This window comes from Gobius niger (assembly GCF_951799975.1).
Source record: "Gobius niger genome assembly, chromosome: 13".
Lineage (NCBI taxonomy): Eukaryota > Metazoa > Chordata > Actinopteri > Gobiiformes > Gobiidae > Gobius > Gobius niger.
The window spans coordinates 27362427-27377249 of record NC_136864.1 but is presented as its reverse complement, the minus strand read 5'-3'; the positions used below and the strand labels follow the sequence as shown (position 1 = coordinate 27377249).

At 38.7% G+C, this 14823-nt stretch overlaps 1 protein-coding gene across 1 annotated transcript; it reads right to left on the bottom strand.

Moving 5' to 3' along the window:
- Positions 1-2248: 2248 nt before the first annotated feature.
- Positions 2249-14178, bottom strand: cdc7 (cell division cycle 7 homolog). Its single transcript, XM_079569437.1, has 12 exons — positions 13980-14178; positions 9912-10008; positions 9751-9837; positions 9513-9648; positions 7585-7678; positions 7357-7499; positions 5528-5888; positions 4445-4552; positions 4183-4355; positions 2954-3036; positions 2727-2876; positions 2249-2656 (listed from the first exon to the last, which is right to left on the bottom strand). The coding sequence occupies exons 2-12, from the start codon at positions 10006-10008 to the stop codon at positions 2259-2261; spliced, it is 1830 nt and encodes a 609-aa protein (XP_079425563.1). The 5' UTR covers positions 13980-14178; the 3' UTR covers positions 2249-2258.
- Between the last annotated feature and the right edge of the window lie 645 nt (positions 14179-14823).

Here is a 14823-nt window from a genome sequence, read left to right as displayed (position 1 = left end):
GGCATGAAGGTTTTGAGCAGAAATAAAGGTGTGGGGCGCAATTTAAACCTCTGCTAGTCAAAGGTTTTGCGGCACTAACCACCGATCTATGGCCCTTCACCCTGTGTACGCTTCAGTATGCGGCCCACCATGAAAAAAGTTTGGACACCCCTGCTTTAAATGGTCTCAGTCTAGTTCAGTAGTTCACCATCATGGGGAAGACTGCTGACAGTTGTGCAGAAAACCATCATTGCCATTCTCCATGGGGAGGGAAAACCTCAAAAGGTAATGGCAAAAGAAGTTGGATGTTCTGAGATGAAGTGCGGTATCAAAGCACATTAATAGAAAGTGGAAGGGCAAAGTGTGGAAGAAAAAGGTGCACAAGCCACAAGGATGACCACAGTCTGGAGAGGACTGTCAGGAAAAAGGCCATTCAAGAGTATGCAGGACCTTCACAAGGAGTGGACTGAGGCCGGAGTCAGTGCATCAAGAGGGTGGATCTGATATCACCAAGTTATTAAGAGTCCAGGGCCAACGTCAAAGTTGTTTGCCCAGTAGATCGACCGCATCAAGAGCCTTCACACACAGACAGATCCTGGACATGGGCTTCAAATGTCATATTGAAGCATCCTGGTCTTCCATAACACCTCAGCAGTGCCACAGGCTGAGAGCATCCATGCCACGCTACTGCATTCAGGCAGTAATTCAAGTAAAAGGAGCCCAAACTAAGTACTGAGTACGTACATGAATATAGTTTTCAGAGTGCCGACATCATTTTTTTGTTGATTTCATGTCAAATTTTGGGTTTTTTATAAGCTATAAGCCAAAATGTTCAAAACAAAAACAAATGCTTGCCTCACTTCGCATGCCATGAGTCTATATCATATATTAGTTTCACATTTTAAGTTGTATTACAGAAACTTTATCACGATATTCTAATTTTCTGAGTTTCACCTGTATCTGCTTTTAACGATAAACTGAAGAGACTTTTCTTAGCCTGGTAAACCACGCACAAGAAGGTGGGTCTGGACATACACGGTAAACAAGTGTCTGATTGTCTGAGGCCGGACAAGGTTACGTCACTCGCTGCACCTCTACGTTGTGGACAATCATGGATGAAAGAGTCGAGAATATTGCCTCAGCTTATATTCAGTTCATATTTTGTGAATTGAACTACAGCTGTCGTCACATCCGCTAAGTGCTGATTGGTTTAGGTTAGGCCCGCCCATTTAAACTGCTCCAACGGTTCCGTGACCAGACTAATGTGGTATGGACAGGGAATAGTACGGAGGAGCCAGGCAAATCTTTTCCCTCAAATAGAAAAACAATATTAAAGTGGAACAATGCCCTTTTCCAACAACTGCATTTTATTATAGACGTTATAAACAGTTTCTTTAAATAACACTTTATACAGGTACATTTTTACAACAAAACTATTCACTGCTAAAAGGGCAGTGATGTGTTTCGAGGGGGAAGATTTGCAACAGTTCATTTGGTTTAAACTAGCGGATTACTGTGAGTGATCAGTTAGACATTTGTCATTAAGCTCGGTTAGCATTTAGTTGGGTTATTTTTTGGGAAAGGTAGTCCAACAATATGTAGACCAGACTTTAGATCTTTAAAGTAGAGCACCAAGGTTGATCAAGAAGTTGTAGAAAATACGTTGTTAGAAAATAAATGCTTTAGATAAGTTAGCAGTGAGTTCCTATTCATTGTGTCTGATGGTAAACCTAAAATGTCAATATGCAACAAAAAGGGGTATACGTTTATTTATGGGAGGAGGGTGAGGGCAAGTACAGATTTTGTTTTACAAATTTATCACCTTTTTAAGTCTAAATTTGACAAAAAGGGAAACAATGAGGTACAAGTTAATGTATGTCAATACTGATTTTCCGAGCCACTCTCCTGAACTTAAAGGGGCGGGGATATTGTGCAAATAATCAATGTTGGTCTCAAATCAAATACATACCTGGAGCTGTATTTCAAGGCTCTAGTGCATCTTTCAGTCATTTTTGGCATCTTCCCTGTAAACTCTGTACCGCGGCAGCTCCTAAAAAGCTCCTCCTGAGGTCCTACAGCCACACGAGCCGTACACTTTTTATTTTATTTTTCTACTCTTTATTGAAACAGCTGCGCAGCAAAGGGTAGCAAGATTAGGGGGTGGGCGTGGCTTATTTGGAGAAAGTGTGGACATTTTTAAGATGGTGGTAAAGATGTGTTTGAGATTATTAACAGAGAGATTTTGAGATGAATGAACGTTGCCAGACAGTTTTCATCCTTTAAACTCTCTGCTGCATCAGGCCTCTGAACAGCGGGTGCTTCAGCGCGTCTGCCGCCGTGATCCTCGTGGCCGGGTTCAGGTCGAGCAGTCTGTCCAGGAGCTCGTAGGCCTCATCTGGCACCCTGTCCCAGCCCCTTTCGTCCTCCGTCTCCATGGAAACCGCCTGCGTGTCCCCCGTATCGGGATGCTTGGATGACGGCTTGCAGTCACTCCTGTCGTCCTGCCCTGCGGGACAGTGAGAGGGGGTCTCGCCCAGTGTTTTTGTCTTTCCGTGTGCAGGATTTAGAGGTGTGACATCATGGTCGTCATCGGGGGACGGTCTGCGGCCTCTCAGCGTCTCGCACAGCACGCGGAGGTCCTGGCGAGGGAGCTCCCGGCTGCACACGATGGATTTACCTAAAGTACGAGGCAATGTTAGGTATTTATAGGTAAAAAGATTTCCTTTGGTAAATAATCGACCACAAACCGAAGGTCTTGGCGGCCTGGATGGTCTCTCTGGAGCCGCGGATGGTCATGATCTGACTGAGTGCGATGAGGTCGTCACTGGCTTTGAAGAAGGGGTACCTCCCACTGAGCAGGGAGAGCAGGATCACTCCGGCCGACCACATGTCTATGGCTGAACACCGGAACAAAAACATTTCATTTAGAGAGATTTTCAATATTTCAAACTACTACCATGGTTTTTAAACTCACCTGTCCCCTGGTTGGGACATTTGGTGAGGACCTCCGGCGCCCTGAAGCCAGGAGTCCCAGCTCTGGGTGCGATCTGCTGCTTCCTGAGGGGAACAAGGCACACACTTTTACAACGCTTAACATAATCGGCCATGCATTTCAAACCACACAGGTTAAACACGTTGCCGTTTTCTTCTTAAAAATGTGTCCACTGGTCCGCTGCCATTTTGTTCTGTGTTTACACAGAGAATGGTTGGCAACTGTGTGGAGCTAATATATTGCCAAATAGTGAGAATAAATGCAGGTGGAACATAGAAACTGTTTAAGTTTGTAGAATCATATTAATGCAGTGGGACGCCAAACCATGTTCAATGGGTCACGAGACCTTCCCGGGGAAAATATTATCTACATTTAATTAACACCAAGTCTATTAAAATGACTGTTTCTGAGTTGTTTTGATCACAATGCCAGCACTATAATTCACAGTAAATGCATAATGTATATACACTGTATAATGTGTTACATAAAGAAAAAGACCTGTGAGTTACGACAAGCTACCAGAAGTTAAAAAATAAAACAGCAAAAACAGTAAAATACAAAAGCTGATGGAGAAAAATACGAAACAGGTCTCCAACAATTTAGGGAGAACTGCACAAAAACAACATTTAACGTGTTAGTTTTTGAAAATAAATACAAATTGGTGCATTACTACATTATTGGCTGAATTGATTATATTTGTGAACGATTTTCAGGCAATAAATTATGATGATTATTATATTATCAGCAGGCAAATCATTACAAGTTATTACATTATTGGCTTACTACATTTTGAAACTAGACACATTTATTACGTTGAAAATCACTGTCTTAGTGGTAGTAATGGTACAATAAGCAATCAACGACTGGGTTTTTGTTAATGTATGTAATTATTATTATTAATTATATGTATCGTAAACTACTTGTCTACTCTAAAGAAGTGACTTTGCAACAGGACATTACAGAACAAATAATAAATTAGGAAATAAATATTTGACAAAAAAATGTTCTTTATATGATTAAAACCTTTACTATTGTAATAGATGTTTAACTAAAGGACATCTGATTAAATCACTAATCATTATCGACCCAATGCCCTTCACACATCCGTGCCAGGCACCAAAAATCCAAATCGGTCGGTGCATTCCTGTCACGTTGAGCTCTTGTACGTGCTGGAGGACGGCTCGTGACGGCACTTTGACCTGTCCGTTTACCTGGACAGGCAGATGTTGCAGACCCGGTCCGTTTGGAAGCAGCTGCAGGTGGCGCTGGGGGGCACAGCTCTCGGAGGCTTGTGATTGGCTCCCTGACTCCTCAGCGGGGCGGTGCCGCGGCCTGCCACGCACCTGCGATTGGCCGGGTCCTCTGCCTTGGCCACTTTCACAAACTGGACACAGAGTTTCATTTGAGACTTTTAAGGCGGTCATTAAACGTGTAAAAGTGTCATCTATTTGAACTTTTGATTCAAAGTCTTACTTCAGTTCGAGCGGACGAGGCTTTTGCGGCGGAGGGAGCTTGGGCGCAGCTGTTCATGTTCCTCTCTCCAAACACCGGCCGCTGGAGTTTACGCAGACCTGACAATTCCTTCAGTAAAACAAACCACAGAGAAAATTCAGCCTGGAGCCCGTCAGTGAGGAGCAGAGAACACTCGCTCGGGCTGCACAATAAAAGCAGAAAACTACAACTTTTACAATGATACAGTGCTGCAATTAAAAAACAAAAACAAGTAGGAGATCCCCATTGGAAAAAAAGTCTTTGGTATGAATGTCTTTTCGTTGTTCCAAATTATGTGGTGTGTTGTTTTTAACATTCAGTAGGTAACGGTCCATAAGCAACTCTCGGTCCACCATGTTTTCCTGAAATACTGATCTATTTGTGCCAGATGGGAAATGACAGGAGAGGAAGTGTCTATCAAGGCAACGATCACAAAAAGAGGGAATTTCTAATTGAAGTTAGCTCAAAGAGTTTTCGAACGCTATGCTTTTTTTTTTTTTTTTTATTAAAAATGGTGTCAAAACAAGACATGAAAAATAAATAACTAAACTGGGACCAAAACAAAGCTATAATGGAGCTTAATTAGGAAAAACATGATACAAAATTGCCTTTTGTGATCTTTTAAGCTGGTTGTGCACTTTTCCTGTGTAGTTAGTGTTTTGTTTTTTTGAGAGATTCACACGTGTCTGAGGAATCCTGCTCTGCTTCGTTTGTTCTGTGGGAACCTGGGAAGAAAACTCACTCGGGAAAACCTTTACATTTACACAGTCAAATGGAAAGGAATGACTCGTTTCCATTTTCTCTTGCAAAGTTTAAAGTGTTCAATAATGTTGTGTAACAGATAATGTCTCCTTTAAGTTTCCGAGTGTTTTTGTTTTTGACTGTGAGAGCACGAGAACGTGTCAGTTGGAAGACCAGTTGGAAGGTCTTGTGATATATTTAGGTTTCTAACAATATGAACACTGTGTCACCAACTGTTGTCATTTATTGTGCAGCCCTGATCGAAATCTGGTATTTCAAAGCAAAAGCCCATGAACCCAGTGCTTTCAGAAAAGACCAAACCACCTTGGAGTGCTTAGAGCGTGACGTGGAGCCCGCCGTGACATTGCGCCTCTTTGGGACCGCCTTCCTGCAGATGGTGGAGGAGGAAGAGGAGGGTGCGACAGGAGAAGGAAGGGGGGCGGAGGTGGAGGCGGTGGGGTGGGGGTTAGGTGGATTGGGTGCTGGTATGGTGGTGGAGGACTGTTTGGTCCTGTGGCTGGGCTCCGCTGAGCGGGCGCCGCCTGTAGGAGCGGGTTTGGTCCGCTGAGTGGGCGCAGGTGTAGCAGGAGAGCCGCCACCTCTGAGTGTGGACCTGCAAACCTTCAGGAGGTCGATCTGAGTGTCCGCCGTGCCCTGGGCCAGGCCGAAGTCCACCAGGGCGTATCTGGGAGGAGATGGTAATGAAGTAAGAGGTTTTCACACCATATAATGTTTACACAAATACATGCTTTTCTTAAAGCCGGGAACTTAACATGGACTGTGTCAATACCTGAAATATGCCGAGACTCGGGCTGGGTACCTGGGTCTCTGAAGACTATTTCTATTTGTTTTTGGAGGAATGTTAATTTTAGTGATGTTTGAGGTAAAACATGAACAGAACATGCTATGAATTGTTATACATTTCAGTCTAATTGATCACTTTCTAAATAATCAGTAACAAAAATGGTTGGAAAATGGTCCACTGATCTAGAACCTGAAAACAAGACGATATTGTTCATTCATTAAAAAAAAAAAAGAAATCTTTTAGATTTGTATCATTTATTTGAGCTGAAACAGCCAAGTCACTCCCTTTAATGCTGTTCATGGACCAACAGGCATCAAAACTTGGATCTTAAAGGAATAGGCCACCGTTTTTACATACTGAGATATGTTCTTACCTTAGCTTTGACGAGTTCTCTAGGACCTGTCTGATCTTCACCCGTGCCTTCAATCACGTAAACACAGCGCAGACGGCGTTAGCATTTAGCCTCTCCCTCTCTCCTCTATAGCTCCAAAACAGGTCAAGATAGAAGCTACCAAGCTCTTCCACGTTTTCCCTATTTAAATATGGTTACGTGAAGTGTTCCACTACAAAGTATAATTACACAAAATTAAACAATGTGGATTTTCTAAGCGGATAAAAGGGGGGACTATATTGTAAGGCGTAATAATACCAGGAGTAGTTTGGAATCCGCGCAGTTATCTTCACTTTACTGTGCGGATGCCAAATTACTCCTGGTATTATTACGCCTTACAATATAGTTCCCCGTTTTATCTGCTTAGAAAATCCACATTGTTTAATTTTGTGTAATTATATTTTGTAGTGGAACACTTCACGTAACCATATTGAAATAGGGAAAACGTGGAAGAGCTTGGTAGCTTCTATCTTGACCTGTTTTGGAGCTATAGTGGAGAGAGGGAGAGGCTAAATGCTAACGCCGTCTGCGCTGTGTTTACGTGACTGAAGGCACGGGTGAAGATCAGACAGGTCCTAAAGAACTTGTCAAAGCTAAGGTAAGAACATATCTCAGTATGTAAAAACGGTGGCCTATTCCTTTAAAGCATTGTAATTTTTTTGGTACCTGCTTAGAGACTATGCTGGACGGCCAGATCTGGCCCCAGGGCCTGACGTTGCCTACCCCTGCTGTATGCCATTTCAAAACAGTGCGTTCCAAAAAATTGGTTGTGAAAATGTTTTATTTTTCTATAAAATTGCATCAAACCTACACTTAAAAACAAACACTAATTCGGGATAAAAACAAAGCAAAAATTAAGCTAAACTGGGATTTTAGTTTTTGGCTCTGCTGTTGGGATGGAAGACCTCAGTGGCATCTGTGATAAACTGTGGTGATACTTGATAAAAAGGCTCTTACTCGTTGGTTTTCCTGTTGTAGAGGAAGTTGTTGGGTTTTATGTCGCGGTGAATGATCCCAAACTGGTGAACGTGTCTCAGAGCTTTCAGCAGGTTGTAGATGTACAGACGCACCTCTTCAAAGCTGAGGGAGCCGATTATGTCCTGCAAAACATAAAACAGCGACCTTCATATGTTATTCACCAGATGGAGCAGACATTATGCAGTCGACTCCGGGGTCGGGACGTACCACGATGGCTCGGTGCTCTAAGTACGGCATGACGATCACCACGTGGTCTTCTTTCCGGAAGCAGTACGTCACTCCGATCACATTGTCTCTGCCTCTGAAGAAAACACAAGGAGAAGAGCAGAAAAATAATATTCTCCAGTCACGTTTTGTAATAAGAATGTTAAAATAATAGCTTAAAATGTCCTATGTTCTGGCCATTAGTGGGGGTATTATGCTTTTTTAATGTTTGATCATCTCAAACACATTTTTATCACTATCTCAAGTTCAAGTTTATTTAACATATGTGTCAAGTACATCTTACACTTTGTTATATATTACAATCTACAGCTGAAACTAAATATCCAGTAGTTTCCCTTCCTGCTTTTCAAGAGATCTCACCCCCTCCTCTGCGCAGCTGTTCCAACAGAAAAAAAAAGAGGAGCTATGCTGAATCTTTTTAACTTCGCAATGAAAAGATTTAAGTTTAACAAGAGATTGGGGGAAGAAAACCTCTCCTGGACACGTAGGACCTCAGGAGGCGTTTTTTGGAAGCTGCGGTGGTAAAAAAAAAAAAAAAAAGCTACTGGAAAAGATCCAAAGATTACACAAAGCTACTTAAGTGGGTGAAAAAATAACCAACCCCTAATCTTTCTGCGCCCGGACTCATTTTCTAATGGCACAGAAAGGAATGAATGCAACATCCCGCATCGCAAAAAGCCAAAATATATCGGAAAACCATTAAAGTAAAATTGATTTACGTAAATGTGCAAAAGCTAAACTCACAGCTTACTTAGTTTCATGTTAGCCTTGTTTTGGTCCTGATGTAGTGTTTTTGAGTCTTATTTTAACACTATGTGAAGAAAAACACATTTCTTGTATGTTGTGGCTAAAGAAAATATTGCAATAATAATATCGTATCGCAATATTTCATGCCAGTATTAAACGTTTTTATGGTAAATGGTCTCAACTTAAATAGCGCTTTTCCACCTACATTCAGGGGCGGACTGGCCATATGTCCATTCTGGAAGAGCACAGAAGGGCCACTGGCTCTAAGGCCACCGGTCTGGCCTCTCACTTTACCTTACCCCCGGGCGAAACCGAGCTTTACCCAAATCTAAAAGCTTAACTCCCGCCTGAACCGAGAGGATCTTTTTCCTCACGTCATCAGATTTTTTCCCCCATCATTTCTTTGTTGGGTATTCAACTCATTTTTGTAACTCATTTTTTTGGTCAAATTTTTGTCACTTTTTTGCCAAACTGGAGAAAATATGCTCGGTTCAGGTGGGGTTAAGCACATTAACCAAGGGGTTGGTTAATGTGCTGGAAAAGCAACAAAAAAGTGACAAAAACACAAACAAAATGTGATGAAAACGTGACGACAAAGCAATGAAAAAAGCGATGAAAAAACAACAACAACACGAAACCCCCCCCGAAAAACAAGAGACGAAAACACAACGAAAAAGTGACAAAAAAGTGATGAAAAAGCAACAAAAACATGACAAAAATGCAGCAACAACGTGACAAAAAGTTACCCTCACTTTTCTAGATTTTATCTTTCAAATGAGGCGTCACAGTGTTGCTCTCCAGTCAAGAAGCTTTTAGATTTGGGTAAAGCCGAACTGGAGAAAATGCTCTCGGTTAAGGCGGGGGGTAAGAGGTTAAAATATGTATTTGTGGAAGTGTTGCATTTACGCTAATTTGGGCCAGACTGACCAGAGTCCAGGGCTGTTTTTCAGTCCCAGTCCAGCCCCTGCCGACATTAGGCACTCAAAGCGCAAGGAATCAGTCACCCATTCATACTCTCATTCATACACCGATGTACGCGGACACTGGGGGGCAATGTGAGTGAAGTGTCTTGCCCAAGGACACATCGACAGTGTGCACTTTCAGGAGGTGGGATTCAGAAACACGTGTCTGCTTATAAGTCAAGTCAATGCTGCTTTTCTCACCCGGCCACGGTGAGACACTGGAGCTCGGCAGCGATGCGAGTGGGATGGCTCGTAGGAATCAGGTGTTTCAGGGCAAACTTCTGTCGAGTCCCATCAAGCATCTGGGCCTCTCCCAAGTACACAGAGCTGAAAGTGCCTGCAAACAAGGGTTCTGTTTACACAACTAGATGACACTAAGACACGCAGCGACTCCAAACTGCTTCAGGGGCTCGCGTTACTGAGCACTAATAAATAATACCTTCTCCAATTTTGTCGATGACGCGGAAAACCTTCCCAATCTGAGGCACAGCTTTACAAAGAAGCTCGATGTCGGCCTCTGCATCTTCTGGAAGGAAAACATCAGTAAATATTTATTCTTTATTTGTGTTTGTGTGCATCAAACAGGTTTAGTGTCTGTACTTTTTCCGCTTGAAGCTTTACTTCTCCTGTGCGCTTGCTCCGGCTTGGGAAATTCTTCAGGGCTGATGGTTTCGTTGCAAACAGGAGCCGCCTCCATCTGAAACGCAGCACGTGTTAGAGCTGCGGGAGCAAAAGCAGGTCCACGGGAAATGACATTCAGCAAATTGCTATAAAATATTTCCATTATTCAGTCATGTTAGCGGAGCAGAGGTGGATTTACATTTTCTCTCAAATGTTGTTTATTTAGAACGTGTTTAACCTCGTCGGAATCGAGCACATTTTCTCCAGTGCAGCTTCTTGAAAAACGTGCGAGACGAAAACGCAGCAAGAGCGACAAAAACGCGACAAAAGAGCAACAGAAAAAGTTATGAAAAAGTGACAAAAATCAATGAAAAAGGGGCAAAAATGTGACAAAAACACAATGAAAAAAAAAAGTTTAAAAAAAAAGTGACGACAAAGCAGAAAAAGCTCCATTTAGATGAGTTTTGTTGGTCTTAAAATGATAAAAATGTGACAAATAATGACAAAAAAATGATAAAAATGTGACCAAAAAATGATAAAAATGTGACCAAAAAATGACAAAATATTTATTAAAATATTGATGAAAAAAATGACAAAAATGTGACAAATAATGACAAAAATGTGATAAAAATGTGACAAAAAAATGATAAAAATGTGACAAAAAAATGATGAAAATGTGACAAAAAAATGATAAAAATGTGACAAAAAAATGATAAAAATGTGGCAAAAAAATGATAAAAATGTGACAAAAAAATGATAAAAATGTGACAGACAAATGATAAAAATGTGACAAAAAAATGATAAAAATGTGACCAAAAAATGACAAAATATTTATTAAAATATTGATGAAAAAAATGACAAAAATGTGACAAATAATGACAAAAATGTGATAAAAATGTGACAAAAAAATGATAAAAATGTGACAAAAAAATGATAAAAATGTGACAAAAAAATGATAAAAATGTGACAAAAAAATGATAAAAATGTGACAAAAAAATGATAAAATGTGACAAAAAAAATATAAAAATGTGACCAAAAAATGACAAAATATTTATTAAAATATTGATGAAAAAAATGACAAAAATGTGACAAATAATGACAAAAATGTGATAAAAATGTGACAAAAAAATGATAAAAATGTGACAAAAAAATGATGAAAATGTGACAAAAAAATGATAAAAATGTGACAAAAAAATGATAAAAATGTGGCAAAAAAATGATAAAAATGTGACAAAAAAATGATAAAAATGTGGCAAAAAAAATGATAAAAATGTGACAAACAAATGATAAAAATGTGACAAAAAAATGATAAAAATGTGACCAAAAAATTACAAAATATTTATTAAAATATTGATGAAAAAAATGACAAAAATGTGACAAATAATGACAAATATGTGATAAAAATGTGACAAAAAAATGATAAAAATGTGACAAAAAAATGATGAAAATGTGACAAAAAAATGATAAAAATGTGACAAAAAAATGATAAAAATGTGGCAAAAAAATGATAAAAATGTGACAAAAAAATGATAAAAATGTGACAGACAAATGATAAAAATGTGACAAAAAAATGATAAAAATGTGACCAAAAAATGACAAAATATTTATTAAAATATTGATGAAAAAAATGACAAAAATGTGACAAATAATGACAAAAATGTGATAAAAATGTGACAAAAAAATGATAAAAATGTGACAAAAAAATGATAAAAATGTGACAAAAAAATGATAAAAATGTGACAAAAAAATGATAAAAATGTGACAAAAAAATGATAAAATGTGACAAAAAAAATATAAAAATGTGACCAAAAAATGACAAAATATTTATTAAAATATTGATGAAAAAAATGACAAAAATGTGACAAATAATGACAAAAATGTGATAAAAATGTGACAAAAAAATGATAAAAATGTGACAAAAAAATGATGAAAATGTGACAAAAAAATGATAAAAATGTGACAAAAAAATGATAAAAATGTGGCAAAAAAATGATAAAAATGTGACAAAAAAATGATAAAAATGTGGCAAAAAAAATGATAAAAATGTGACAAACAAATGATAAAAATGTGACAAAAAAATGATAAAAATGTGACCAAAAAATTACAAAATATTTATTAAAATATTGATGAAAAAAATGACAAAAATGTGACAAATAATGACAAATATGTGATAAAAATGTGACAAAAAAATGATAAAAATGTGACAAAAAAAGGAAAAAAAAGTGATTAAAGTATGTACGAAAAAAAATGACAAAAAGCGTTCAAATGAGACGTTACACTGGCCTGTAGGCAGCAACCTTATAGATTTGAGTAAAGCTGATACGAAGACCAGCGAGAAAATGCACGTGGTTAAGGCGGGTGGTTATAAGTGCCAGTGCCTTTTCTCCAGTTCAGCTTTACCCAAATCTTTTGAAAGCTAAGACCGACAAAAATGATAGAAACAGATCTTATTCCTTGCGTTGTTGTCGTGTCACTTTCTCTTTAATTTCATTGCTTTTTTTACCACTTTCTTGTTTCTCTTTTGTCACATTTTCATCCTCGTCTTCATTTCACCGTAAAAAGCCAAACTGGAGAAAATGTGCTCGGTTCAGGCGGGAGCTAAAGCTGCAGCCTGATTTTTCCAGCACAAACTGTGACATCTTATTATCTGGCCCAAACTCGTTTCTAGCTCTCACAATCCCACCTGCGTGTCCGAATTGTTCAAGCTAATTGTTTACATGCACGTTTCAAGCCCGTGTTCAGCTTTGAGCGGTGGCAAAGTGAAGGAGTGGGGACCATCACCTAAATAAATGTCAATGATTTAGATTCGACGTCGATCTTCTGTCGCCTGATAAAATGTTATGTGAAGGCAAAGTAACAAGGTCTGATTTGTTGCGGTGTTTACAACTTACTCTGTGGTGGGGAAAACTGTTTTACTTTACAACAAAAAGTCAGGTACCCCAACTTTAACCCCTTAACTCCCGCCTGAACCGAGCACATTTTCTCCAGTTTGGCTTTACCCCAGACCAAAAGCTTCTGGAAAAAAGCTGTGAAAATAGCGACAAAACTGAGACGAAAACAATGATGGAAATGTGACAAAAAAGTGAGAAAACATTGACAAAAAAGGGACGAAAAATGGATGAAAAAAAATGCCACAAATTTGACAAAAAAATGAAAAAAAAAAAAAAATTGACAAAATGTCCCAAAAAAAAAAAGTGACAAAATTTGATACAAATTTGACAAAAAAATGATACAAATGTGACAAAAAATGACAAAAATGGGATAAAAATTTGACCAAAAAATTAAAAAAAATTGACAAAAAAATTACAAAAATATGACAAAAAAATGAAAAAAATTTGATTAAAAAATGGACAAAAAATGACAGAAATATGACAAAAAATGACAAAAATGTGACAAAAAAATGACAAAGATTGATAAAAATTTGACCAAATTTTTTTTAAAAAATATGGATAAAAAAATGACAAAAATTGGACAAAATATGACAAAAAAAATGACAAAAATGTGATTAAAAAATGGACGAAAAAATGACAGAAATGACAAAAAATGACAAAAATGTGACCAAAAAACTACAAAAAAATGATAAAAATTTGACCAAAAAATTACAAAAAATTGACAAAAAAATGACACAAATTTGACCAAAAAATTGCAAAAATGTGCCAAAAAAAAAAGATAAAAATGTGAATAAAAAATTGGCGAAAAAATGACAAAAAAGCAACAAAAATGAGTCGAATACCCAACAAAAAAATGATGGAAAAAAAAATCTGATGACGTGAGGAAAATGATCCTCTCAGGCGGGTTCAGGCGGGAGTTAAGAGGTTAAGGGGTTAGCAGGTGACTGTGAAATGAGGGTTTATAAAAATAACGCCAAAAAAAAAAAAAAAGGGATAAATACTATTGCAAGTTTTTGTTTCTATGTCTATTTAATCTTTCACTGTCTTTTGCGTGTTAGCTTCAGGCAAATACATTAGTCCCATAGTGTAGCCGGAGCAGATCGTCATCGAAAAGCAAGTTATTAGGAAATGAACGCACCAGTAACCCCACACTTACCGCTTCCGCCGGTTTAAAAGTGCCAATTCTCCGGTAATAAACGTCTTACGACCGCGTCCGCAGGTCGCTACACATTTACGTCCCTGGGAATATGGTCTTTTATATGAACTATCAAAGAATAAACGCCTAAAACTGTCGCTGAAAGGAGAAAAGGGGTTTGAGAAGTAGAAGTTCCGCCAACAACAAACCCCGCGCTTAAAGTGACGTAGAGCAAATGTCGCGAGAGTTCAGTTGAAGTCACGCGGCAGATGTTTTCAAGGGATTTTCATGAATGAAGCGCTGGTTTTGTGTAGTGTCTTTCTAATCCTTTAACGTTCATCAAACCTCAGAGACAGTAGTAGAAAGTAGATCTTTTGTTAAAATGTATACATGATATCTGTCTAGCTCTGGTAGTGGAATAAGATGAGTTCTGTGTTGTGAAAAAATACCTTGTTCATAATATGCCTTTTTATCCATGTAATCTAGCAAGGCAAGGCAAGGCAAGGCAAAATTACAACAGAACAAACAGATAAAATTAATCAATTACTGTAAAAGGCAAGAGTGCAGATAAAATACATTCAGTCATATGCACGGACAAAAAGAACTGTTTTCAGCCTGGATTTGAACATTGTCAGAGTTGAGGCTTGTCTCACATCCTCGTGAAGACTGTTCCAGGTTTTCGCTGCATGAAACTGAAACGCAGCCTCACCGTGTTTATTATTGACTCTGGGAACCACCAGGAGGCCCCTCCCTGAAGTTCTCAGGGGCCGAGATGGTTCATACGGCTGTAACAGGTCAGAGATGTACTTCGGTGCTAAACCATGAAAAGACTTGTAGACAAGCAGAGCTGTTTTAAATTCTATTC

Coding starts and splice junctions, on each gene's coding strand:
- cdc7 (XM_079569437.1), bottom strand. CDS start 10,008: ATGGAGGCGGCTCCTGTTTGCAACGAAACCATCAGCCCTGAAGAATTT. Junction 3,037..4,182: donor TGCAACATCTGCCTGTCCAG/GTAAACGGACAG, acceptor TGTTCCCCTCAG/GAAGCAGCAGATCGCACCCA. Junction 2,657..2,726: donor CCAGGCCGCCAAGACCTTCG/GTTTGTGGTCGA, acceptor CTCGTACTTTAG/GTAAATCCATCGTGTGCAGC.